General features: G+C 38.7%; 3 protein-coding genes across 5 annotated transcripts; all 3 read left to right on the forward strand.

Annotated features, from left to right (window-relative positions):
- The first annotated feature begins 1,172 nt into the window (after positions 1 to 1,172).
- cfap97d2 (CFAP97 domain containing 2) lies at positions 1,173 to 3,474 on the forward strand. Of its 2 annotated transcripts, none has more exons than XM_051404663.1 (6): positions 1,173 to 1,586; positions 1,740 to 1,839; positions 2,013 to 2,093; positions 2,269 to 2,387; positions 2,525 to 2,660; positions 2,885 to 3,474. In XM_051404663.1, exons 1-6 carry the CDS (start codon positions 1,540 to 1,542, stop codon positions 3,068 to 3,070), a joined length of 669 nt encoding a protein of 222 aa, XP_051260623.1. In that variant the 5' UTR covers positions 1,173 to 1,539; the 3' UTR covers positions 3,071 to 3,474. The 2 variants fall into 2 exon arrangements, with proteins under 2 accessions (XP_051260623.1, XP_051260622.1); XM_051404662.1 differs by having other exon boundaries at positions 1,184 to 1,586; positions 2,525 to 2,711.
- Positions 3,475 to 3,608: 134 nt separating this feature from the next.
- On the forward strand, positions 3,609 to 14,490 carry cdc16 (cell division cycle 16 homolog (S. cerevisiae)). Its single transcript, XM_051404647.1, has 18 exons — positions 3,609 to 3,809; positions 3,993 to 4,047; positions 4,349 to 4,446; positions 4,606 to 4,644; positions 4,765 to 4,905; positions 6,428 to 6,587; positions 6,711 to 6,805; positions 7,408 to 7,541; positions 8,044 to 8,123; positions 8,214 to 8,263; positions 8,352 to 8,425; positions 8,534 to 8,659; positions 9,445 to 9,597; positions 10,462 to 10,525; positions 10,649 to 10,710; positions 12,192 to 12,327; positions 12,769 to 12,859; positions 13,728 to 14,490. The coding sequence occupies exons 1-18, from the start codon at positions 3,762 to 3,764 to the stop codon at positions 13,979 to 13,981; spliced, it is 1,860 nt and encodes a 619-aa protein (XP_051260607.1). The 5' UTR covers positions 3,609 to 3,761; the 3' UTR covers positions 13,982 to 14,490.
- Positions 14,491 to 16,610: 2,120 nt separating this feature from the next.
- Positions 16,611 to 23,868, forward strand: upf3a (UPF3A regulator of nonsense mediated mRNA decay). Of its 2 annotated transcripts, none has more exons than XM_051404651.1 (10): positions 16,611 to 16,804; positions 18,155 to 18,261; positions 18,370 to 18,476; positions 18,716 to 18,814; positions 18,943 to 19,053; positions 19,146 to 19,201; positions 19,278 to 19,436; positions 19,557 to 19,690; positions 20,280 to 20,580; positions 22,455 to 23,868. In XM_051404651.1, the coding sequence occupies exons 1-10, from the start codon at positions 16,664 to 16,666 to the stop codon at positions 22,641 to 22,643; spliced, it is 1,404 nt and encodes a 467-aa protein (XP_051260611.1). In that variant the 5' UTR covers positions 16,611 to 16,663; the 3' UTR covers positions 22,644 to 23,868. The 2 variants fall into 2 exon arrangements, with proteins under 2 accessions (XP_051260611.1, XP_051260612.1); XM_051404652.1 differs by having other exon boundaries at positions 20,280 to 20,568.
- Positions 23,869 to 24,613: the final 745 nt, after the last annotated feature.

The raw sequence follows: 24,613 nt of genomic DNA on the forward strand, positions 1-24,613 counted from the left end.
CACATAATAGAACCAATTACAGGCACAGTGAATGTGATTTTTGCAGTTTCCCCATTTGGGACTCTGCTACATAAAAAGAAGTATTATTTTTTTAAGTGCAATAGAGAAAGGAATCACAAAGGATGAATTTGGGAGGTCGAAGTCCCTATTTTATCACCCCGGTATGTGCCATCTGTCCCGTCAACACATCTGCTCTTATACAACAAAGTCACAAATTGGACTGGAAACGTTTTATTGCCTATAATTCATTCATGAGATGTGATAGCACTTGTGGGAACAATTAATTGGCTTGTGAGGGCATCTGTGGGAAAATGTCAGACATGAAGAATCGCCCTTTGCCGTGGCAGCTTTACAACAAATCCTACAGCTATACACAACTGCATTATTCTATAATATACTCTATATATATTAAACTAAACGTGCAATTATTTGTTAACATTGTTTGCATATCGATAGCTGGCTGCACAGGTAATGCATATGTAGGTATTACATATTAATATTAATTAATATTCATTTTACCAGTCCTGAAAAGTATACTGAATCTTGTTGCACTGATCATTAAATTCAGTTTATCATGGTGTACGAAAAAGCATGACATAATGATCTATTAGAGTTTAATCTACAACAGTTTCATGAGTGCTTTGGTTGCTCATTCTGGCGTGGGATTTGAATTATTAACAGTTGTGATCTCAGTTGCACCAAAAATCGTCATGGCCAACTCTAGTCAGTAGGGGGGAGTGTTGTAATATAGATATTCATTCATGAAGTCATATCATCATTCAACCAATCTATGACAATTATGTTCCATTGTGTTGTACTATCTCAAACATAGGGTACTTTACATGATTTAACATGATACCATAGCATAGTATTCAGTGCTATGTGGTATATGTATTCAATTTAATTGAGTGTAGTTTTATAAGTTTAAACTTCATTTTCCACATTCATTTTTATTTCATAATCAGGCAGAGTGTGGTTTCTGTGTGTCTTCTTTAAACTGCGTTTGTGTTGAGTGTGTCACTTTATGTTGCTCTGATGCTAAGTTTCCAAGTAACTGTTACCAAGGCTGTAATTGTATGCATGCAACAAGAAATACAGGAAGCCTGCATGTCCTTCACCACATTGATTCAATCCTGTCAAGTTTTCATATAATGCAATATTCTCAGCAAGTTTAAGTCTGATCAGTGTTCAAAAATTAGTGTCACTTTTTTATTGTCGTTGCAGGAATGAACAGTTTAAAACAGAATGAGCACATTTTGAAAACAGTTTGTATACCAGCTCATTTTCAGCTTTCAGCTGTGAAACGGTGTCTTCACACAGCAGCTCATTTTACAGTCTTCTCACTAATTAGCCTATCTCTATGCCTGTATGCCTTTCTCTGTGTGGAACTTGCTAAACAAGCACATCGTTTGAAACCATTCATTCATCTCCGCTCTCTTCAGCTGCTGTCATGGCAACCATGTATGACTGGCAGAAAACAGACCGCAGTCTCTGAGCTCCAGTCAACCTTCAGAGCATGAACCACACTCTTATGGGCAGATGAAGAGTTGTGATTTGGAGACACCAGGGCAGCTGCAGACTGTGAGGTGAGTCAGAGAGGGACTAGGTTCATTAGCATACTGTTCCCTATTAATTCTGGACAACAACACTAATGCAAAATTATACATAATTAAAAATACATGTGTTTGTTTATGGTGGCTTGTAGTACTGCATCTTTGTTTATTGTTTTGTCTTGATAGGACTATGACGCATCAAGCATATCAACCCCTCCTTCCCTCTGGAAACAAATATCTGCAGCAGAAATGGGACATGGCTTCATATGATTTACACAGGGGAAAGGTCAGGAGAAACATTTACCTTGGTTTGTGAAGTGACTTAATAACTTGCTGTATACCTTGTGTTACATAAGCCTCAAGCTTTCGTTCTAGTCACTCACCAACCAAATGAACCTTTTTTTTCCAACCACTTTATCACCATTCACTACCTTATACAATGTTTTTTGTTCTCCTAAGGTGAAGTCAGCAAAACCAACAATAAACACAACTCCACCAAAGACCTATGACCACCTGACTCTCAGGCTGAAGAAACTAAAGGTTGCTGTTTTAGCTCTCATGGTTTTACCTCAACTCACAGCTAATTTTTCAGCACTGAAACCACCCAGTGGTGTGCAGTAAATATAAGAATGTTGTTGTTTTTTTTTTACCTCAGTTCAAATATAAATGTTGTAGTGTAAATACTTTGTTGCTGATCATATGTTATTATATTTAGCTCGAAGAGGAATGGACAACGAAGATTGAGAGGGAAAACAATATGCTTATGGAGAAAATATCACGCATCATGAGGACGACTGGAGGAGTTGACAACAGGAAATATTATGACAGAAAAAGGTTAGCTGAGGTTGTGGCAGAACGATTGGTATCAAAGTATATATTTAAGTCAGGCAACAAGTTGTTTTGCCAAGAAATAAGGTGGCCCTCGAAACTAAAAACCCAGTTGTGAAGCCTGTGTTTACTCTTCATTGTAGCCTCGGCAAGGAGAAGCGACAGCTGGAGTTGCTCCGTATTACCAAGGAGAATCAAATGATCCTGTTCCGTCTGAGCCAATGCAGGCCTCACTATAATGTGAAGAGCTGGCATGAGGACTGGCTCAAAACTCTCAAGGTGATGGACAGCATTGCACGTTACCCACGAGAAAGATCAAATAAGCAAAAGGTTACATTTTCTTCTTTTTTAGATAAAGTAACATTACTGCTGTGGTTCATTTATCAAGCACAATCAGTAACTTCTGCAGTCTGGATACTATGATGTCAGTATCACAATGATCTCATAAACTGTATCATAGGATCTTTCTTGTATACCACAATAAAGATGTGTCTCAATACCAGGGACAAGAAAACCCCATCACAAAGTGCAGTGACTGTGATAAAGAACAGAAGATCAGCGCTGATACAACGACACAGAGCCCTGCAAGCAACATGGCCACTGATAAAGCACAAAAAATTAAAAGTGAAAAGGGGAAAGAAACTAGCGAGAAAGAAGGTACAAGAACAGAGATGCAGCAGGACAGATGAGAAACCCATTTCACCTGGTTCTTCTGACAGCACAGCAGATAAACCTCAATGCTGAAACTTTTTCCTCTCCTGGTGGATCTGAAACGCCCACTCGTCACACACCTAAAACACTCAAGGATAAGACTGCAAGTCCTGCGAAAGAGACTGTTAGTTCCACTTTAAACATTCTGCAGTCTTAACACCAGAGAAAACTCTACTTAGATACTGTATGGTACTTATATGATCTTTGGTATTAGATGAGTCTCAAATCTGTTGTCAGTTGTAGTATTTGTATTTGCTTTGTACTGAGATACATTTATGAACACAATACCTCTGTGGAAGATGTAATATTCACAGACAGAATGATAAACTATTGTAATGCTTCTTTCATAACAACAAATAAAGTAATAAAGAAATTAAATAAGTGTGTATGTATTTTTTTTTAAATTTACATTTATAACATTATTTGACAGTAAGACACAGCTAGCGAAAGTGAAAAAGACAAGAGTTAATGCGGAACTGTCTATCCAGTATGAGTTTCCTTACGGCACGATTTTGTAGCACACTCCTTGCAGAAAGAAGCCGCGGATTTGATTTTACGCAGCTAGCAAGCTAGCACGTACTGTTGTGTGCACTGTTTGATACGTTGCTTTCTCTCTTTCTAAGAATGACACACTTTTGATAGTCAAAGCAGAAATAAAACTAACTCATAATGAATCTCGACAGACTTCGAAAGCGAGTACGGCAGTACATTGACCAGGTAAGAGTGAGGACTTATTTCTGTATCGCTAGCTAATGCTAGCTTCAGAGCAAACCTGGCGTCAGTGGTAAGAAACCTTCATAATTTAGCTTCTGGCTAAGTTAAAGCTATCACCCAGCCAGGCAGACAAAGCAAAACATAAACATTGGAGTGATGTTTGCCCTGTTTTGTGTGTATTTACAGCAACAGTATCAGAGTGCTCTGTTTTGGGCCGACAAGATAGCGTCGCTTTCTCACGGTGAGTGTCTGCTACTGTTCATGACTAGCGAAGCTAATTATCCTCCCAATCTGTACCCAAAGGAACAAAGCTAATGTTAGTATAACTGTTGTTTTATAGGGATATTATTTCTGTTCTGTTCTGTTTGTTATTGTTAATGTGCCATCACGACTGAAGATAAACTTTGTACTAGTTGTCAGGGAGGATAACCGGTAACGTTAGCCCGCCAGCAGCAGCTGCAGCAGCGATGATGTTTAGGCTGTCAGTGATAACTCTCTATCGTCAGAGACGGATAACCCCTAACTGTTTGTTTGGCATACAGAGGATCCCCAGGATATCTACTGGCTAGCTCAGTGCCTTTATTTGACCTCACAGTACCACAGAGCCTCCCATGCCCTCCGTTCACGAAAACTTGACAAGGTAATGGCATGTTATGTACAAAGCTATGTGCTGGGACGTGAGTGATGGAGTTGATGTTTATGACACAAATCAGTATATGAAGGATCTGTTTAAGATTTTGTTATGTGTTTAAATAAAGATTAAACTAGTGTGAAACAACTCTTGTCTTCTCGCACACAGTTGTACGGAGCCTGTCAGTATCTTGCTGCTAGGTGCCATGTAAGTAACTGGATAATGCATCACTTCTAAACCCTTTTATACGTGTTTATACTTGTATAACATTTGCTCCAGAAACATGGCAGATATTGTTCATGATTTACAATATTCTGTTTTGTCCAGTATGCTGCCAAAGAGTTCCAGCAGGCCTTGGATATCCTGGATGCAGAGGAGCCAGCCAGTAAGAAGCTGCTGGACAGGAGTTTGAAAGAGGACAACGGGACACCAGAGTCAACCAGGGATTGGGACATGTCCCCTGCCTCTGTAAGTTTATGCTGCTTCTGAAATATAATATACTGAATACTGAATCGGAATCAACTTTATTGCCAAGCAGGTTTTCACATACAAAGGCCCTTGATTTGTTAGTGTTGTATACTCGAATATTATTAGTAAGCATTCTGTGATGTTGCTTTGAAAAGGACACAGCCTGTCCAAAACCAGCCACATCGCCTATATCTTTTGTTTAATGCTGTTGTTTGACTTTTCAAACGTGCACTTCCGCTTTCCACAAAGACTCCTAGTACATTTTTATTTACTTTGTTGGTACAAGTGATACTCACACACTGTGCCACATATGTAGTCCCTATAAATCCTTAATTTCCACATGTTTAGAAACAAACATTAGCAGTGTTTCTTTTTTCTTTAATTAAAAAAAAACAATAGTTAACCTCATACATAAACAGATTGGCGTAGAGTTTAGTTCCTACTCACTGCAAAACACAAGTGGTCTCTAATGCTAGCTAGGTAGCAATGTAAAAACAATCTGAAGAAAACATTTTTTTTTTTAAAACTACATCTTATTAACTAACAATTGGATATCCTTTTCACCTGTAATAGTCACTTATGAGATCATTGTTTTTATTTCAACAACAAATGTATTTTGTTGCCTGCAGGAGGAGACACAGCCACACTTTCAATATACACAACCCCATTGCTTCAAGTTGTAGCAAAGAAATAACAAAACATAGGTATCCCTACTGGCTATGCTGTTTACATACTTGCTAATTTTTTTAAATTATTATTATTATTCTATACTTATACTATTATACTATATATAGTATATAGTGTGTGTGTATATATATATATATATATATATATATATATATATATATATATATATATACATACTATTTTTACTTATTTAAAGAGTTTGTTCACTGACATTAGCAGCGTTGTGTTGAGAGCATATAGCAGTCCGTAGGTGTGTGCCCTGAAGTTGTCAGTTTAGCAGTAAATGTACAGTGTATGTTAGTTTGTCGTTGAATAAAGGCTGCAGCTTCTAAAGTCCAAAGTAAAGCCCCTGAGTGTGAGTGAAGGGGGGGTTGTCGTGTTGACAATGTCAGGTGTGCATGGCGAGGAGGAAATACTCAGACGCATCCGTTGCCTTGCAGAGGAAGGGGGGCTGAGCAAATGAATCAACATGCTGCGCACAGCCCAACGATGACATGAGATTTATTCATTTTAAATAGTAAAAAAAAAACTAAAACATGTTGAGCTCAACATTGATATTGGATTTATGGGAGACACTGCATTTTAATAATGAGAGATCAGTTTAGTGCAGCAGATATGATTTTGAGCAGGAATGTTATGTGGCATATAATATTGGCATAAAATATCTTATCAAGATGTGACAGATGTTTCAGATAGCTGCATAGGTCCAGTCTTGTTAATGTTGCGTACAGAGCTATAACAGTACAGGATATTCTGAGTAATATTATGTGCATTTACTAGAAACTCTGACCTCTGCCACACTTCTTCTCCCTCTTCCCCCTCTGAAATATTTTAGATCAACAGCTCCATCTGCCTCCTGCGGGGTAAGATCTATGATGCCATGGACAACAGACCACTGGCCACCTCCAGCTACAAAGAGGCCTTGAAACTGGATGTGTACTGCTTTGAAGCCTTCGACCTTTTAACGTCCCACCACATGTTGACCGCGCAGGAAGGTGAGGCTGATCTGTTGCAATGATGTGCACTGATCTTTTAATTTTCTACAAATATGGGCCATTTATCATTTCAATATCTTGTGAAGGCAGTATATGTGAAACATGTTTTTCAATGTTCAATAGAGAAAGACTTCCTTGACTCGCTTCCTCTGAGTCAACAGTGCACTGAGGAAGAGGAGGAGCTGTTACACTTCCTATTTGAGAATAAGTTAAAGAAGGTAGGGGTCTCTGTGAAAATCACTCTTGCTTATTAATTCGTTGTTTAATTAAAGATTAGGTTGGTGATATTCTATATTTTTCTTATTGCCGACTAATCCCACAAAAAAGACCAAAACCAACAATGAATTAATACGACTAACAAGCATTCTCTCTGTATACAAACCCTGATATTAATCATAGTTTGTTTGTGCCATACACACATTGTTATTCCATTGTTGTCCAACAATTATTAAAGGCACATAATTTAGCCGTGTTGTTGCACAGAATGATACTCGGAATAAACTCAATATACCCATGTAATGAGGGATCTTTCATTACAATGAACATGGGCACTGCAGTTTATTTAGAGTCAATCTCAGAATCACCATCTGCCTTATCCATTAATTGATCCTTTTTGCAGAGCTTCATTTGTATACGGTCAACATAAATTGAAATGCAAATGCCTATTATGGATATTCTCGCCTGTTTTTGTTCTAATCCCTCCTTATCTGTCTCCTTGTCTCCTCTCCTTGCTTTATCTCTTTCCCCACCTACTCTCATTTAAACCCTACACCCGCTTTTCACACACATGCATAAACACACACTCTCCTTCCTGCTGCAGTATAACAAGCCCAGTGATTTGGTGGTGCCAGAGATGGTAAATGGTCTTCAGGACAACTTGGATGTAGTGGTGTCTCTTGCTGAGAGGCATTATTATAACTGTGATTTCAAGATGTGCTACAAACTCACATCAATGTAGGTGCATTCAGGTTTCCTCTCAGTTTGTGGTTTGCTTGTTTTTTTTAACTGGTGGAATTGCTGCAGATACTGCAAATATTGCAGATCATTTAGATTAATAACACTTTAGGCAAATTAAGCACAAGCTCTTTTCTGTAGTAGGACTGTAGATAGTATGTGTTTAAATTTTGATCGATGAACAATATGTTATAATATAAGTAAATTTAGATTTAGTACTTTGTTGATGTAGGTTAAAATATTGTGTTTCCCATTAGAAAGTTGACAGTAGATTTTCTCAGTTGTCCTTTAGTATTTTCCCAAATTGGATATGATGTGAAGTGAGCTTTTTTAGCTAGCTTGGCCAATATGAATTTCTTTTTTACCTAAATATGTATGTATTTTTGGCCATGGATATAAAACAATCTTTTATACTGTGGAATCTCAATAACTTGCCTATTTCAGTTTTTTTTTTTTTTTAACCATTAGAACCATTTAATGCAACTCTGTTTTTGTATTTCAGGGTGATGGTTAAAGACCCCTTCCATGCCAATTGTTTACCAGTCCACATAGGAACTCTGGTGGAGCTTGGAAAAGCAAATGGTATAATGCACATCAACCGCTGATTCACACAGTTAGTTTTTAGTTAGTTTCATTTATTGTGTACTCATCTTTTTCTCCCCCCCCCTGCAGAGTTGTTTTACCTCTCACACAAACTTGTAGACTTGTATCCAAACAACCCAGTAAGTGTTGCAACTTTATCACTATGCATATATTTCACCTGTTAAAATGATTTCCATTATATGATAACCAAATAAAAACTTTTATCAGGTATCCTGGTTTGCTGTTGGGTGCTACTATCTCATGGTCGGCCATAAAAACGAACATGCTCGGCGATACCTAAGGTATGCATTTGCACACTCAAGGGGAAGTACATCCTGTCTGAGGCCACACTGCAGGCTGTTTATATTTAGGTTCAATTATTCATATAGAGTATTGTGTATTTTCTGTAGCAAAGCCACCACACTGGAGAGGACATATGGTCCTGCATGGATTGCCTACGGTCATTCATTTGCAGTAGAGAGTGAGCATGACCAAGCCATGGCTGCCTACTTCACTGCTGCCCAGCTGATGAAAGGGTAGGTACACATCCTGGAGTTCTCACCTCTATACGCTATAAATGTGTGGGTTTTATGTGAAAAACATAGCTGTCTTGTCAGCCTGTATTACAAAAAGAACATTAAATAAAGAAAATCATATCTCTCTAAGTAATGTATTTTTGAAAAGTTACAGTTGTGCACTGCAGACAGAGCACACACAAACTATTAGTCAATACAACCCTGCATAGCCACAACTGACTGAAACTGTGCTTTTAGGGGTTCATTTTTTTAGCTATAGTTGTCAAAATAAACAGGCAGATCTATAGAGGCATTTATTTTTATGATTTGAGTTATGTCCTGTCAGCCAAAATGTCTACCAGTTGAAGATGTAGCTTTTGGCTCAGTCTAATGCTCATCCAGTAAGGGTGCTGCTGCTAGTATATAGCTAAAACAAAATGTTTCAACTTCTCTGAATGTTTCTTAGTATGTCTTTTCAGTTCAAAATTTCTGCATTCAGAGCAACAAACTGAAAAAATAAAAAGCTTAGGTATTGGTCTTTTCAACTGCAGGAACCTTTTGTAGGAACTTGAGAAACTAAATAAATAATAATCCATAAATCCATTGACAAACTAAAAATAACAAAGGAATTGTTGATTACAGTTATTAGTATCTGCCAAACATAATATACAGTATTTAAACATAAAGTCTGTTTTCTTATTAATTACTTTATTACTTTTAAAGTCTTCCAAACTCAGGTTTTTATTAAAACAGAAGACAGGGTAAGATTCAGTCTTGTTTGACATCTCCTGCCCTCTCTCATCCAGGTGTCACTTACCCATGCTCTACATCGGCCTGGAGTACGGTCTGACCAACAACTCCAAGCTGGCAGAACGTTTCTTCAGCCAGGCTCTTAGTATCGCTCCAGAGGACCCATTTGTCATACATGAGGTGGCAGTGGTTGCCTTTCAAAATGGAGAGTGAGTCTTGCAGCCACAAACACACACAATAACACTCAGGCCTCTAGTTTGACAAAGGTAACCTAACTGTTATTGACTGCCCAAACGGATGTTGGCACACAGCCGTGCTGTTTGCAAAAGCTGGTTTTTAACTTACTAAGAAGTCTATTATACAAGATGAACTAATGTTCATGTACCAGCTATATAAGTGACTGTCTGCATCTGAAATGAAATCTCTGAATGACCAATAACTTGCATGACAAAGTTAGAAGCGGCTACTTTGCTTTTGGGTTAAGTTGTTTCTTAGTCTGCTGCTGTTCATTTTTGTCTGGAAGCTAAGACTTTGTAACAACCAGTGATTAAATTGTACTATTTTATGGGAAGGATCTGAACCGTCCCTCCATGGGGTTAGATTACTCAGATTACGATGTCATATTTTTCTCTTATAAGCCCAATGCAGATAGTTTAAGTCTGATTTTGCAGGTTTTGGCATATGTAGTTATTAACAGTAGCTGTGTACCATTTTCACTGGAACTACTTTCTACTAATGAAATAGTGAGGAAAATTGTTTGTGAAGAGTAATTTGTCCATGCTGTGAATGCCAAAAACAGATTTCCATTCACATATATTATAAAATTCTGGTTACTGACCCTTTTAAAGCTAGGAAAACTTGTATGTAACATAGAAATATAAGTAACGCATAATGCACCTAATGTAAAGATGAGTTGGAACAGCAGCCGCATGGAGGATACACAGATTATACACACACACACACACACACACACACACACACACACACACACACACACACACACACTGATATTTGGTTTATTTTACTGAAGGTTCAGATATGCCGTAAGAATGTTTTTCCCTCTACTGTTTTAGCTGGAAGACAGCAGAGAGGTTGTTTCTTGATGCAATGGAGAAGATCAAAGCCATAGGGAACGAGGTAACTACTAATTTATTTAATTGAAAAAATATACATGTGTGAATGACTCATTTCTTGAAAACATGGCCATGTCTCTAAGTGCTGCTTAATGTATGCTTTTTGCATTTTTTCTTTAAATTTAAGGTCACTGTGGACAAATGGGAGCCATTGTTAAACAACTTGGGTCATGTGTGTCGGAAATTGAAGTAAGTAAAAGACACTTTTACGTTGCAATTTTCTATTTAATTGAATGGTCCTAAATAAGCCCAATAGGAGAGCAGGCTTCACTTCTTGGCAGCTCTTTACAGCTCTTTTCACAGTCTTTTTCGAGTTGGCACAAATGATACTAGAGTCAATGATTAAAGAAGATTGGTTATAGTGCACTGTCCTCTTATTTGTTCATTCCCCTCCTTTTCTTTTTTCCCCACCAGCCTGCTACAAACAGTTTTCAAAGATGTGCTTAATACTTGTCCTGTTGTAATCATTCAGCATAGGTAGGGCCTTCATTGAAAATTCATGAAAAAACCTTTTCATGAATTATGCATAGTCGCCACTCAATAGCTATAAGGGGCTTGCTAAATGTGTTTTGAAAGGTTTGGATAGTTTTTTATGTAGAAAGGGTTTCATCCATACAAAGTGTGGATGTGCAAAGTTTGTAGTGCAGTAATCTTTCCCTGAAGTAAGATGACGATCAGACCTCATTCAGTCACTTAAATAGTCGTTCCTATACAGTGTTAGGTGACAAAGATGTATAATTTATAAATTTTATGTATTTTATTGTGGTGCTACCTTTGGGTGCTACTTTTAAAAGAAGTTTTGTCTGGGCATGTTTGTCTGTCTTTGCCAAGAACAGTATAATTTCTCGACCGTCTGCAATTGTAAATATATATAGTCACTATCAGCAGACATGTGTTGACAAGGAAGATCTCTTTGGTTCCCTACCTGCAAACCTTCGCCAAAGCAATGGCAGCAGCAATTTGCTGATACATGTCATTGTTGCCACCTACAGATTGTTAGTGTTCCTGTACCACGGAGTAATGGATTGAGCAGGAAATAATCTGTATTTAGTTTGAAATTCAAAATGGTCAACTTCAACTCCAAATGCTACAAAAATACAAGACCCATGCACTCACTGCTTACAATGGTACAACTTTTAAATGCTATTGCGTTCCTTGTCTATAGATGGCATACATTGCTTTGCTAGCCTTAAACTGCTGGCGCCCTGCAAATTAAAGGTAATTGCTGAGCCTAGCTTTTGGTGCTCGGAATCAATGACTATGGTCTTGTTTGTCAAGCTATACCACCTGTGTTTGTTGTCATTCCACAACTTTACATGGAAAACTTTTATTAATTTGGTTAAAATCTTTTCCAATGTACTGTTTGATGCAATTAGGGATGCATGATAATGGGAAGTTTATATTTATTATGAATTATAGGGATCATTACATTACAGCAGATAAATTATTGGTGTATAATAATAATAAACATGAAGTTTATAAAGAGTCAGAACGCTTTATTGTTGTTGTGTTAGATTTCGTTAGAACAGAGCAAAAATGTGAAATTATCAGTTATCTTATCGGTATCAACCACAAGGAGCAGGTAATTAACATTTCCACAAACTTCTGTTTATGAAATTCTGTTGACTCCATTAATATCGTCTTCATGTATTATGTGTTTGTCTCTGTAGAAAGTACGACCAGGCTCTGGAGTACCACCGTCAGGCACTGGTGTTAATCCCTCAGCACGCCTCCACCTACGCTGCCATAGGATACGTGCACAGCCTCATGGGCGACTTTGAGAGTGCTATTGACTACTTTCATACGGTATAGTGCATTTTCCCCAGTCTGTATGGATTTTGTTACTCGCTTAAAAACCATGGGGATTTAGAACAATACATAGGAGGATTGATGGCCTCCTGAATAGTTACTATGGAAATAATACTATTACATTTTTTTTTGTACAGCTAGCTGTCATTTACAAAATAAAACAAATATAAGAGAAGCTATAAGACAAAATCAATAAATACTAATAAATGCATGGAAGCACCTCTAGCTGTACAAAGTAGAAATGAAAATAAAGAGATATAGAATACAAAATATATTGTATAGTAAATTACCAGAATACACAGTTATGTTTTGGTTTTCAATAGTCAGAAGAAACACAAGGGGTCACACTAAAGTCTGTAGCATCACCTGTGATTGGTTTTTGTCAGCATATGTTTTTGTAACAAATGCTTGAAGTTGGTTTTCTTTCTTTCTGTGCAGGCACTTGGATTGAAAAGGGACGACACTTTCTCTGTGACGATGCTTGGCCACTGTATTGAGATGTACATCGGTGACACGGATGCCTATATAGGTAGGATACAGCTATACTGCCGTTTCAGAGGAGTTGGTTTCATCTTTGATGGCTGGCTTGAAACATTTGATTATTTGATTGTTACAAAGTCAGCTCTCAGAGTGACTATTCAACTGGTTACTGTTCACATGTTTACCATGAATAAAATGTTGTAAAATAGTGTATGTATGTAATGTATAAAAATAGTTGAAACTGTGTTCAAACAGCGGCTAAATATTTGCAAATAAGAAGACACACTTTAGACATGGAGTATCTGACAGGCTGGTAAACTGACTGTTTTTTACAAGGAAATTTAGTTCCTTAATTATTTATATTGTATAATGGTTTATTCTCCTCGTACAAAAGAGCTCAAACATGTTATTGCATTACACTGAACCAAACAAAATCACTGCTTCGTGTTCACTTGCAAGACCTTAGTTGAGTAGGCGGTCCTTCAGTATGGCCAAGGACACATTTGCGTACACACTGCTAAAAGAATGTGGCCATATGTGACCACCCCCGAATGTCATCTTAGCAATCAGATCTCAATGCGTTATGGGCGCATTCACACCCGCACTAAGAGCTGTCCACTTGTGATCAAATCACCCAAGACCAATGTTAATGCCAGGTGTAAACAGGGCAATTGTCCGTTTTTTCTTTGCTGTGAGAACCCCAAACTAAATTTAGAAGTGGCAACTTCTCTCTGGCAGATATCTCAAACTCTCTGCTGAGAAATCCCAAACCATCTGTGGGGCCAGATACCACAACAGACAAATTCGATTTATTTTTTATTTTTAAATTGGGTCAGCCAAAGTTTTTCTGACAAGTATTCAAATATCTGTTCTGAGACACTGAGACAAATAATGAGTGGTCCTTTGTTTCCACTCAGGCACAGACATCAATGACAAGGTGCGAAGCAGCTTGAATACTCCAGCGCTGATGAAGATGCTGAACACATCGGAGTCTGGCGACGTTCTGGCCACGCCAAGATTGGAAGACACCAGCATCACGTCCTTGGAAACGCCACTGTCTAATCAGGACAAGATGATGCTGGAGACGCCTCTGCGCCTCTCTTTAACCCTGGAGTGCGATATGTATGAGAGCGATATGATGTTAGACACCTTGTCAGACACCAGCACGTGATCTCAGCCTGTCAGGAGGTGGAACTGTTGTAGCAACAGGTTGTCATAGGTACACATATCCAAGCCCAAGGACAACTATCAAACCAAAACTTGGCACCTGTCCTCCACCAAAGGTTTCCTGTGGATTCTCCCTCTTGTGCATTAAATATGGTTGATTCTGTAACTGACATAACGTAGAACATGCCCTTATGAACAGGAGTAAAAGTGTGAATTTGTATACAGCACCTGCTGTACTGTACATCATATTAACTTTGCAAGAATGCACTTTAAAAGGGGAATTAACATGTGCCTTGGTTAAGGGGTTGAGTACTTGGTTTAGCATTGGACCTTGGGTTAAGCTGAAGACACTGGGAACATGTGGTCCTCTGACACTTGATTGAACAGAGCGAACACAGCCGCACACCTCATGTCAGATCTAAAAGACTATAGTCATTTATTACTGCCTATGGCAGGACCCTCCGTGTTGCTTAACCTGTGGATTTACACGTTGAATAAAGAGCAAGCAAGATACATGCAGTTTTGGTGAAAACAATTCTTGGCAATTCCTACAATAAACCATGCATTTATCTTAAAAGATTTTTGCATATCTGTGCTTTGTGTTAATCAGAATAAAGTGTTTGATTTGTAAAACCCACAAAACACATGGCAATAGGGCTGGGTAATTTTTAAAATCCTTATTTTTCTATCTCTGCTATTTTCTACTTACTGTTCTACTGACAGAATGTTGACAAACCCCTCCTTGAGATACTGTTGTGTATACTTCTGAGTTACTTTTAATTTATACCTGTTGCAGCATGAAGTCTTGGATACTTATCGACAGGTTTAGTAAACCACTTAATGTTTGAATTATTGGTTTAAACAAATTACAGTGTGATTTTTTTAATACTCAAGTAATTTTTATTATAGTATTGCTGTGAATCCGTATGAATCACTGATATTTGCCCAGTTAGAACACAGTTATTAATACCGGTAGCTGTAGAATTAAACCAAATATCCCTTGTAAAATAGCTAATATAGCAAAGATTTTGAGGGGTGGTTAAATGCAACATACATGTATCTTATAATTTGTATTGTTTGTTATTGTTACAAGTATTGAACCCTGACTATGTACAAGCAGTGAATCAATTGCAGATTAGAGTTTGTGTGCAGCAGAGTTTCACTAAATCTCAACCCCTCCTGAGAAAGCATGCCAAGTGCCGCTCAGACCATCCCCTCAAATGTCATGTTCCGGTTCAGGGGAGGAGTGAGGTCTCCGAACCTCGAATGAAAGCACACAACCCCTCTCCATCCCTTCTCTGACATCAACAGGTCAGATACAGTATTTGTCCGTCTACCTCCGGAACCTTTCCCCCAATGGAGAGCGGCTTTAGTAGCGTCGGGAGAGATGGGCTGTACTCCGTCTAAGTCGGCCGTCATTTACAGCCAGGACACGGTGTGCCGGGACCTGGACACCTGCTCCACTTTTGTTCCCAGCCTGAAGAGCTCGGTGTCCACACCGGAGAAGCCTCGGCTGTGTGTGGAGACCAGCAATGGCAGGAAAACTTTCCTTAGTGGTGAGTTTACGGTCGGCTCAGAACATCAGTTGCCTGTGTCTGATACATGTGAAGAAGTTGTCTACCAGGCCTTTTAAGCAGTTTAGGGATCCAGCTTGAAAAATTACTTTCAAATATATGTGTAGAGATTTCCTGTCTCATGTGTGCTCATTAAAAAAAAAACCCTAATTTTGTGGACCTTTTGTGTTTTTCCTCAGTTCCCTGCCGAGATGTCCACGGGCGGTCTGTGAGCCAGTCCTCCTGCCCGGACACCTGGAGCTCCGCCGGCAGCTCCTCCTGTCCGGATAGGTTCAGCATGAAGCCCCGCAGCCAGACTCCGGACCTGCACAGTGACAGTGAGGGCTGCAGCGGGACTGCTTAAAGGGACTGCAGCCTGCAGCTGAGCAGTGGCACTGGGACATGAACTGACAAACACAACAAGTGGACTCTTTATTTCCACACCACGTGTTACTTTGGTGCAACAGTTTCTCAGCATATTGCTTGTATGGATCTTTGGTTGTTATTTTTATAATGATGGTTGTTGTTATGATATTTAAAAACCAGACGCACGACTATAATAACGTTGTGTACTACATTTTGCCCAAGCAGCCTTTTGTACTTATACATATAATTTTGGGGTACTTTTACTTTTATGCTACTTTATAATTCCACTCTGCTACAGATATTGTATTTTTCACTTGCTACTAAATGCTATATTTATTTGATAATTAACAAATAAAATTTGATGTATTATTACAGATTATAATAAGACTTTATTGCTTTATTCACAAGATATATAATCCAATCTCTTTTACATAATCTCGCAAGGCAAGGCTGAAAAAACAAACCAAAATCAGACTATCATCCCTTCAGCGAAAAAAATATTTTTTAATTACAATTACCAAAAAAAAGCAAGCAATCCAAAACAATAAGGGCACTAACACATAACTAGTCTCAAAATACTCCCAACATGTGCAGCAAGAAGAAAGAGAGACAGCAACAGTCAACTCATTTTATTATCTTTGTTTCACACCAGTGGCAGAGGAGCGCGGTATCAAAGCCGTCCTCGTAAACCTCTCTCTGCTCGCGATACTTCCATACTCTCGCGAGCGCACGGTGGCTTAACACGGGCGAGAGGGAGATGGAGAGAAATGAGGTCTGAAAAGGACCAAATGACCGTGGTCAAGGAGAAAAGCGTCGTCGAGATACAGTTTAGAGACATCCCGAGAGAGCAAGAGAACACCCCTGGCAACCCGAAACAGAAAGAGGAGAAGAAAGAGGTGTTTACCAAGGTAGGCAGCTGAGCGTCCGCGGTGTGTCGCATTGTTTACGCTGTGTGGGAAGCAGACATGGAGGAGGGCATGGAGGGATGGGATCGTTTCAGCACCGCGGACAGCGACCGGAGGAGGAAGATTCACGACGATGCCGCGGCTTCAACAACCTGTCGGCTACACCTCAAACCTTATATCAGCTTAGACTTCACATCCCCTCTGGTTTTATTTGATGTAGTGTTTTATATTGTTTGTAAATGACGTTGACGTTTACTGCTAGTGCTGGAAGACATGTAGTAAACACTGACTAGGTCCTCACACTGTGTCCAGTCCAGATTATTGTATTATCTGTGGCTTAAAACACGCTCTCTCAACATTTTACTCGCTGTAATCTAGGTTTTAGGCTACCAAATCCTAATTTCCCCCAGTAGTGAAAGAGTTGCCAAGGTGAACCTGAGTAATGCTGCAATTAACAGTATTTATTACACTATAAAATGTCAAAAATATTGACAAATGTCTATCTGCAGGTGCCGAAGTGATGCATTTAACACATTTAATCTAGTTTATGTTACATTTTTGTATTCTGTTTAAGGTCTTAACATACAATTAAAATGTCCCCTCCAGACATAGATACAAATAGTCAGCCTAGAACAGTAATGTGTCAGATATGTTTTTTCCTAGTATAATTTTTGTATCAAATCCATAAAAAGGCTCCTACTCCTTGTTTAAAAAAAAGCTGAATATATAAATATGAAAGTTTTCCTGCTGGAAACAAAAAGAAAAGCATATTTTTGAGTGGAGGAGGACTTTAATTATCACTTTGTTCAGTATCATGTCTGTGTACTCTATGTTTCTATTTTTGTCTGTACTACTCCATCAAATCAGAATATGTGTTTTATGCATCAGTTTGCACACCTTTCCCCAGAATACCCGGAAACTTTGAGATCTCCACTATAATTTAAAAAATAAAATCTTAGGGTTTCATTTGTTAAAGGGGCACTCAAGCCGTTGACTATTGCACGTCTATAAAAGTAAAGCGTGTGAAGCTCAAAAAAAAGCTGAACCCTACACTTTCCATAATGCAACTCAGTGGTGTATTTCATCAAACCCTTCTTGCCTGATAAACACTGTCACTCTTTTCTGAGGGTACTATTTGTACATCAGGTGACCCCCACTTTCTGGGGATTTTCCATGATGTAATATTAGTAGTAGTAAAAAGTTCCTGTTAGATCTGGAAACAGCAACTTCTCAAGAATAGATGTTAAAACCTTTTTGCAGAAATTACCTGCACTACCAACACGATTCTTCCTGCTCAACTGAAAAAATAATATGTATAGTATATATCAGTAACATATAAATTATTGATTACAGGTGGTGCTTCGAAGGCTTCCACCAAACCTGTCAAAGGAGCAGCTAGAGGAACAGCTCAGTCCACTTCCATCCTACGACTACTTTGAGTTCTTTCCAGCTGATCAAAGGTAATAATGATAACTGTTTTAACTGTTTAAATGTTTTTAGCAAATCTTGTTGCTTTTTTCCATACATGAGAAAGTTTATGACTTCTCCCTCTTTCTCTCTTTCCACAGTCTTTACCCCCACCTGTTCTCCAGGGCATATATCAATTTTAAAAACCCTGAAGATATCCTGCTGTTTAGGGACCGATTTGATGGTTATGTCTTCATTGACAACAAGGGTATTTCTTGATTTTGTTTAAACTCAGTTTGGCTTTGTTGCCAGTATGTTGGCGATGAACGTGGGCACACAGTGCAATCTATTCTGCTATATTAAATCCAAACAAAAGCATGTTTGTTTAACAGCTACAGGCGGAATTTTATGGACAGAGAAGTGGCTTTGAGAGTCTGTTGCTATTGTTACTATCTGATAGCTGGTCTGTTAAATGATGAGCTGCTTTTTATTTCAATATTTACTCAGGCCAGGAGTATCCTGCAGTGGTAGAGTTTGCCCCCTTCCAGAAAATTTCCAAGAAGAAGCTAAAAAAGAAAGATGCCAAAGCTGGGAGCATTGAAGAAGGTAGTGAAATATAAAGCTTGAGCAATTTAGCTTGTAAATCTATTGTTCATGGATTTAAGATGCGCACAAATTCAATATTTGGTATGTTCCATGATCAAACATATTCATCTGGGCCTGCACTCTCTCAGACCCAGAATACAAGCGGTTCTTGGAGAATTACTCCTGTGATGAGGAGAAGTCCATGGCCAACCCAGAGACCCTGCTGGGAGAGATAGAAGCCAAGACCAGAGAGCTCATAGGTACAGTACCGCAGCCTCAGATGATTATTCCCTTGTGAACTAATTATAATTAGTCAGTCTGTTTACTTATCTCCCTTTTATTTTGGTTTCAGCCAAACGGACAACACCACTGTTGGAGTACATCAAAAATAAGAAGATTGAGAAACAGGTAAGAAAGAAAAAATCCACACAGTGCTTTAACAATGTGAAGAATCTTTTCATATATGCAACATGTTTCTTTACAGAGAATAAGAGAGGAGAAGAGAGAGGAGAGGAGAAGGAGGGAGCTTGAAAAGAAACGGCAGAGGGAGGAGGAAAAGAGGAAGCGACGAGAAGAAGAGAGACGCAAACGAAAAGAGGCAGAGAAGCAGAAGAAACTGTCTGACAAAGACATCAAAATTAAGGTAGTCCTTCATCCATTGAAAGCAGTTTCACAGGAACCGGTTTACTCTTGTTCTTTAGAAGGCATTGTAGCCTGTAATTACAGATTACTGTTGCAACTTACATGATCTGCAATGCCGTAGCTCCTGAAGAAGAGTGACAGGGACGATGACGTGGATTCAGACCGAATGAAGGATAAAAGCGACATCGGGGAGGCAGACCGAGGCAAATGGGAGAAAATTGGAGGACAAATGAAGTCAAAGGACTCCAAAGAAAAGTAAGGATTGTGAAATCCTGTCCTGTACTGTAGATGGGCATCTTTCTGTTACAAGGCGGATGGTGTGAAATGGCCGCTAATACAAATATGGCACCCACAATAATTAACTGAGGAGATCATCAACCCCTACAGGTTTCAGTGTTCGTAAGCAACTTCATTCTAGAAGGTCAGAGGTCAGGCAGTCAGTGGGAGGGGTCTGTCCTGATTAATTAAAGAGCTAGTTTAAACAACAGTGACAGTGACATTTGCCGAGAACAAATACCAGCCAACAGGGATCAATGCAAAGATTAATTTTTTTTTATTTTAATGGATCATTGCTGATCAAAGGCACAATTCCTGATCCAAATGAAAAAAAGGGTGGGACCATCTACACTTAAATTAAAAACACAGCAGGGTTGGAGTCTGCTATCACTCATTAAAAAAAGTCAAATCTCTTATTAAATGTGCTAAGTTGTGTTTTTAATGTTGTTTAAATCTTGTTTTGTAAACACATAGACAAAACTGTCCAATATGTTAAATGATGATCTGCTGTGAAACATACATATTACTTGTCACCTACTATCTGTGCTATCTCCACTCTGACTACCAGAGGTCAGCCTGAGAGTGACAAGGAGCAGCGAGAGCAGCACGGTCGCAGACAGAGAGATAAGGATCACCGTGGGAAAGATGAAGAGAGGAAACGACAGCGACACCACTATGAGTTTGACAAGTTTATGCGCCGCAAAGATGAAACCAAATGGGGGAAGGGCTACTGCCAGGACCGAGCCAAAAAAGAAGGGCACCATCATGGCTATTCTTACTGTCCAGACAGTGGAGACAAACTGGGAAAGGAGGACAGGGAGGACCTGGGTAACAGGAAAGAACGCCTCCGAAACAAGGTGAGCGAGAAGGTGAGCATGAGATGGGGGGAAAAGGTGACTAATTGCTTTGTTTTTCATGATGTAGTGTTGTGTTTCAGATGTTTGTTACAGATCATTTATTACTTTCAGTCTATTTGTACAGCACTAATATACTTCTCATACAGTGATAGCACCATTGATGACTAAAACATAACTTATTGAAGAATTTGTTTTTTTAGTTATCTTCTCACAATAATAAGACAGATTTAGATGAATTGTTGTACTTCCATAATGTCAGTTCTCACGACAAACATGCAGCTGCTTCCTGGCCTCCCACACGTTAACGATCCTAATCACACGCTGCAAATAAATTATTACAAATCTGTAAGCAGGTTTACTTGTTACAGTCAGCTTTGTCTAGTAAGCTTGTTCCTTAAACAAGAGAAAAGGTTTCCCATTTACATAACATTTAATTACACTACAAAGGGGCACAGGGTTTGATTCTTGGCTTCAGTCTTTGTGTGTGCAGTTCTACCCGTGTTTATACAAGCTTCCTCCGGGTTCTGTGATTCCTCCCACAGAACATAAACATGCAAATCGGGCACATGTGAGACCCTAAATTACTCATAAGTATACAGACATGTCTGCGTATCCGTGTTTGGCCTGTGATCAAAAAACTACCATGATGCTAGTGTGGTGATGGCTTTCAGAACATCTAGTGTGGGATTCACATTTAACCACAGGGATCCAAAAGCTGTTCCAGCAATTTATTAGTGGTAATCATTCAGGGATGGATGGATAAATAGATGATTTCTCTATGTGATAACTCTGATAACTAAATAATGGGCTGCTGAGCTGTTAACGTATAAATAGTTGTGGTACAGGCCTAGTTTGGACTGAACTGAATGTTTTGGTCTAGAAACACACTTTGCGTATTATTAAACTGAAGATAGTCGGGAATCAGTGCTGAACATTGCAGCTACCCAAACAGCGGTGTGTTCACTTACTGTCGTATGATGATGAAGTAAACTGATGATGTAGGGTTTAGTGGCATCTAGTGGTAAAGTTTCAGATTGCAGAGGTATGTATCTGTGTTTGACGACCTGGGAATGAGAACGGGCTGTGTAGGAGAAACTATGGTGGCTGCAAAATGCAAAAGGCCCTGTCTACAGCCAGTGTTTGGTTTGTCCGTTCTGGGCTGATGTAAAAACGTGGCGGTTCAACATGGCGGAGACCATGGAAGGCGACTTGGCATCTGTAGATAAAAACATCTCATTCTAAGGTACAAAATCAGAAAAACTCTTATATTCAGGTGATTATACAGTAATACATACCTCTGAATACCATATTCCTTTTCTGACAATAGATCCTCCTAAATGTAACACACCTCACATTTAACTTACTGATGTACATACTGAAGTTCATTTGAATGGTTATCTGATCACTTAGCTTAAGAAAAAAATGTAACCAACTTCATAGTGATTTCAACTTCTGTAATGAATGCATCCATAACCCTAGCATTCTGGTGCTTCTTTAGGCCTTAGTCAGCACTGGAATATAAATGACATACAAAAATATCCATTAAACACTCCACACAAGTCCATGAAATATAAACCAAACAGAATAAGACTATGTTATAGTTTGGAGAGAAGGCTGATGGTCTGAAAAGGACCAAGTTTTTTTTTTTATAGCTTCTTGGGAGCGTCTCAGAGATCCTGTGGAAATCTAAGCAGGGAGTTGGTTGTGATTACAGGCCACCAGGATTTCTCTGCCCCTGCTTGCCCATTGCATGTTGGGATACACTTGAGCCCTGCGTGACTCGTAAAAAGAATAAGCAGGACAAAGAAAATATATATTTTGATATTTATATTCAAATTGTGTGCTGCTTGTCTCTCCCATGTACCTGCTTTCTTGTCTCACTGCAGGACCGTCCAGCCATGCAGCTCTATCAGCCTGGCGCACGAAACAGGAAGCGCATGAGCTCCGCAGGGAAAGGCTATGACTGCATCCCAGTGGGCCACTCACCTGAACCCAGCACGGAGCATTGTTATGATGCCGTCACTCTGGCAACAGGGCTGGAGAAGGGGTTTGAGAAAAGCAAAGATGAACAGTGAGCAGCCTGGATGTTTAGAGAAAATAGGTTGAGCGTGGTTTGACTGGTTATTATTGAGCTCTTAAAAATGATAACCTCCACTGAGAGAAAAAGGCACTTCAAAAGCAAAGTCTTTTAGTAGTTTTCATCTGCATTAAGTGTAATAAAATTCAGAGGGTTTTTGTTTTGCTGGAGCATGAACATTTTTAGTGCACACTAAATATTTTGACTGTCTCATTGTTTAGTATTCAAAGAATGATCGTCAATTATCATAGCATTAGGTGGAATGCTTGGAATACACCATGTGAAAAATACTGAGAGCAGGGGCAAACAATAGTAGTTACCTTCATGATAGCACAACAATTAACTTGATTTCTCACAGTTATTTGGTGTATCACATGCACTTTTTTGTTATTTCAGTTGAACTTGCTGAAAATTGCCTCTTGCCAGCTAGATTTCAGTTTCATCAAAGCTTTTTTATATGAGGAAGTCCAATGTCATTCCTTTTGGTCATCATGTTGTTGAAGTGTGTCCCTGTAAGAGGCAGCTCACGTTTGGTATAATAATTATATGGTGAAACCATGACCTCATCCTCATCTTGTTACTAAGCCTTTGTAGACCCAGCTGAACCTGGATGTTTTTAATAAACCTATAGATTTTATTAAAATGAAATATAATGTAAGTAGAACTTACAAATAATAGATGTGGAAAATTTAACAGAGGAAATCCTGTGTGTATTTTTCTGTGTAAAGGTGAGCGAATGAGAAGGGATAAGAATTATTGTTGATAAAGAGGGCAATGTTGACACGTTTTACTGCTTTTTCCCTAGTTTGTATGTGTCTTATTACATGTGGTCCATCTTATTCTAAGCTGTCATACAACAGAGACAAGATTTTTTGTTGTGAGCAAAGCTTTGTACACGATCACCCATGAGCCAAGAAGAACACATTCTCTACATTTCTATTAAGCTTTTCCTAGACGTAAAATGTAACGTTACAAAGTTTGACACACATATATGAAAACAATACATTTTCTATGCTGTGTGCATGGTTTTTTATTGATTCTGTCATCTAAATGTAATTGAAAAGACACAAATATTGATAAAGAAATATAGTCTCTTTAACAGGCCTTATATTATTTTTGCACTTGACCTAACATTTGTCTATCATACCTCTTGTATCATTTGGGGTTTTTCTTTTCTTTTAGTTGTGAGAAAATAAAGGTCTTTACCGTTAAAAGAGACTAAACTGTGTAAGTCATTGTGGTGATTGTCTGACAGTTTGGGTGAGGCAGCGTGTGTCTGCAGCACTGTCCATAGTAGACATTTACAAATGGCAGATATGAGTCAGTTACAGTTAGCTATGTATGAATGAATACCCAGTGATATCTTACATTAGTGGGTGTAGACATGCCTAGCTGTTTCATTAGTGACACTGAGGGTAGATGATTGAAAAAGCTCAAATAAAGCCCAGCCCTTTTTTTTTTAACTCTCTGAATGTTAGCTGAGAGCGCAGTGATACCTAAAGGCAGAAGGTCTGTTGTAATTTATGTTTTTACTTGTGGATTACAATTTATTTTCCTCAATGTTCTCTGTTGAAAAGATAAGAATAATCTCACAGACAGTGTCTATCACACTGTTACCCAGATAAAGCAGAACTGTCATAATCAACAGGAAGCTCGCAGCATAAGAACATGTCCTGTGAATCTTGTGAGCGATGAGTTTAAATCTGGTGCTCTCACTTCACTTAAAAACACTTTCATACAGCACATGCTTGTGTGTATGTATGTGTTGTAAATAGTGGGGAACTTGCTGATGCGTCAAACCCTTCTCATAAGAATTATGTAATAGATCCTCTCAACCCACATATATGGATTTTTTTTGTTTTCTGCATTTGCATACACATCACAGGTATTTGTACTCTCTTCTGTTTTACAGCAGTGGTAATGAATAAAAGTGAAAGTTACACCCTTTGACATGTCATGAAACACTTT

This window comes from Dicentrarchus labrax, unplaced genomic scaffold, assembly GCF_905237075.1.
Source record: "Dicentrarchus labrax unplaced genomic scaffold, dlabrax2021, whole genome shotgun sequence".
Classification (NCBI taxonomy): domain Eukaryota; kingdom Metazoa; phylum Chordata; class Actinopteri; family Moronidae; genus Dicentrarchus; species Dicentrarchus labrax.

Excerpts from the sequence above, each read along its gene's own strand:
- cfap97d2 (XM_051404662.1), top strand. The coding sequence starts at position 1,540 with ATGAAGAGTTGTGATTTGGAGACACCAGGGCAGCTGCAGACTGTGAG. Across the intron at positions 1,840-2,012 it reads ATGATTTACACAGGGGAAAG|GTGAAGTCAGCAAAACCAAC; the intron begins GTCAGGAGAAAC and ends TGTTCTCCTAAG. Across the intron at positions 2,094-2,268 it reads TCAGGCTGAAGAAACTAAAG|CTCGAAGAGGAATGGACAAC; the intron begins GTTGCTGTTTTA and ends TATTATATTTAG.
- cdc16 (XM_051404647.1), top strand. The coding sequence starts at position 3,762 with ATGAATCTCGACAGACTTCGAAAGCGAGTACGGCAGTACATTGACCAG. Across the intron at positions 4,906-6,427 it reads GGGACATGTCCCCTGCCTCT|ATCAACAGCTCCATCTGCCT; the intron begins GTAAGTTTATGC and ends GAAATATTTTAG. Across the intron at positions 8,660-9,444 it reads GCTGCCCAGCTGATGAAAGG|GTGTCACTTACCCATGCTCT; the intron begins GTAGGTACACAT and ends TCTCTCATCCAG.
- upf3a (XM_051404651.1), top strand. The coding sequence starts at position 16,664 with ATGAGGTCTGAAAAGGACCAAATGACCGTGGTCAAGGAGAAAAGCGTC. Across the intron at positions 18,815-18,942 it reads AGCTGGGAGCATTGAAGAAG|ACCCAGAATACAAGCGGTTC; the intron begins GTAGTGAAATAT and ends GCACTCTCTCAG. Across the intron at positions 19,691-20,279 it reads TCAAAGGACTCCAAAGAAAA|AGGTCAGCCTGAGAGTGACA; the intron begins GTAAGGATTGTG and ends TCTGACTACCAG.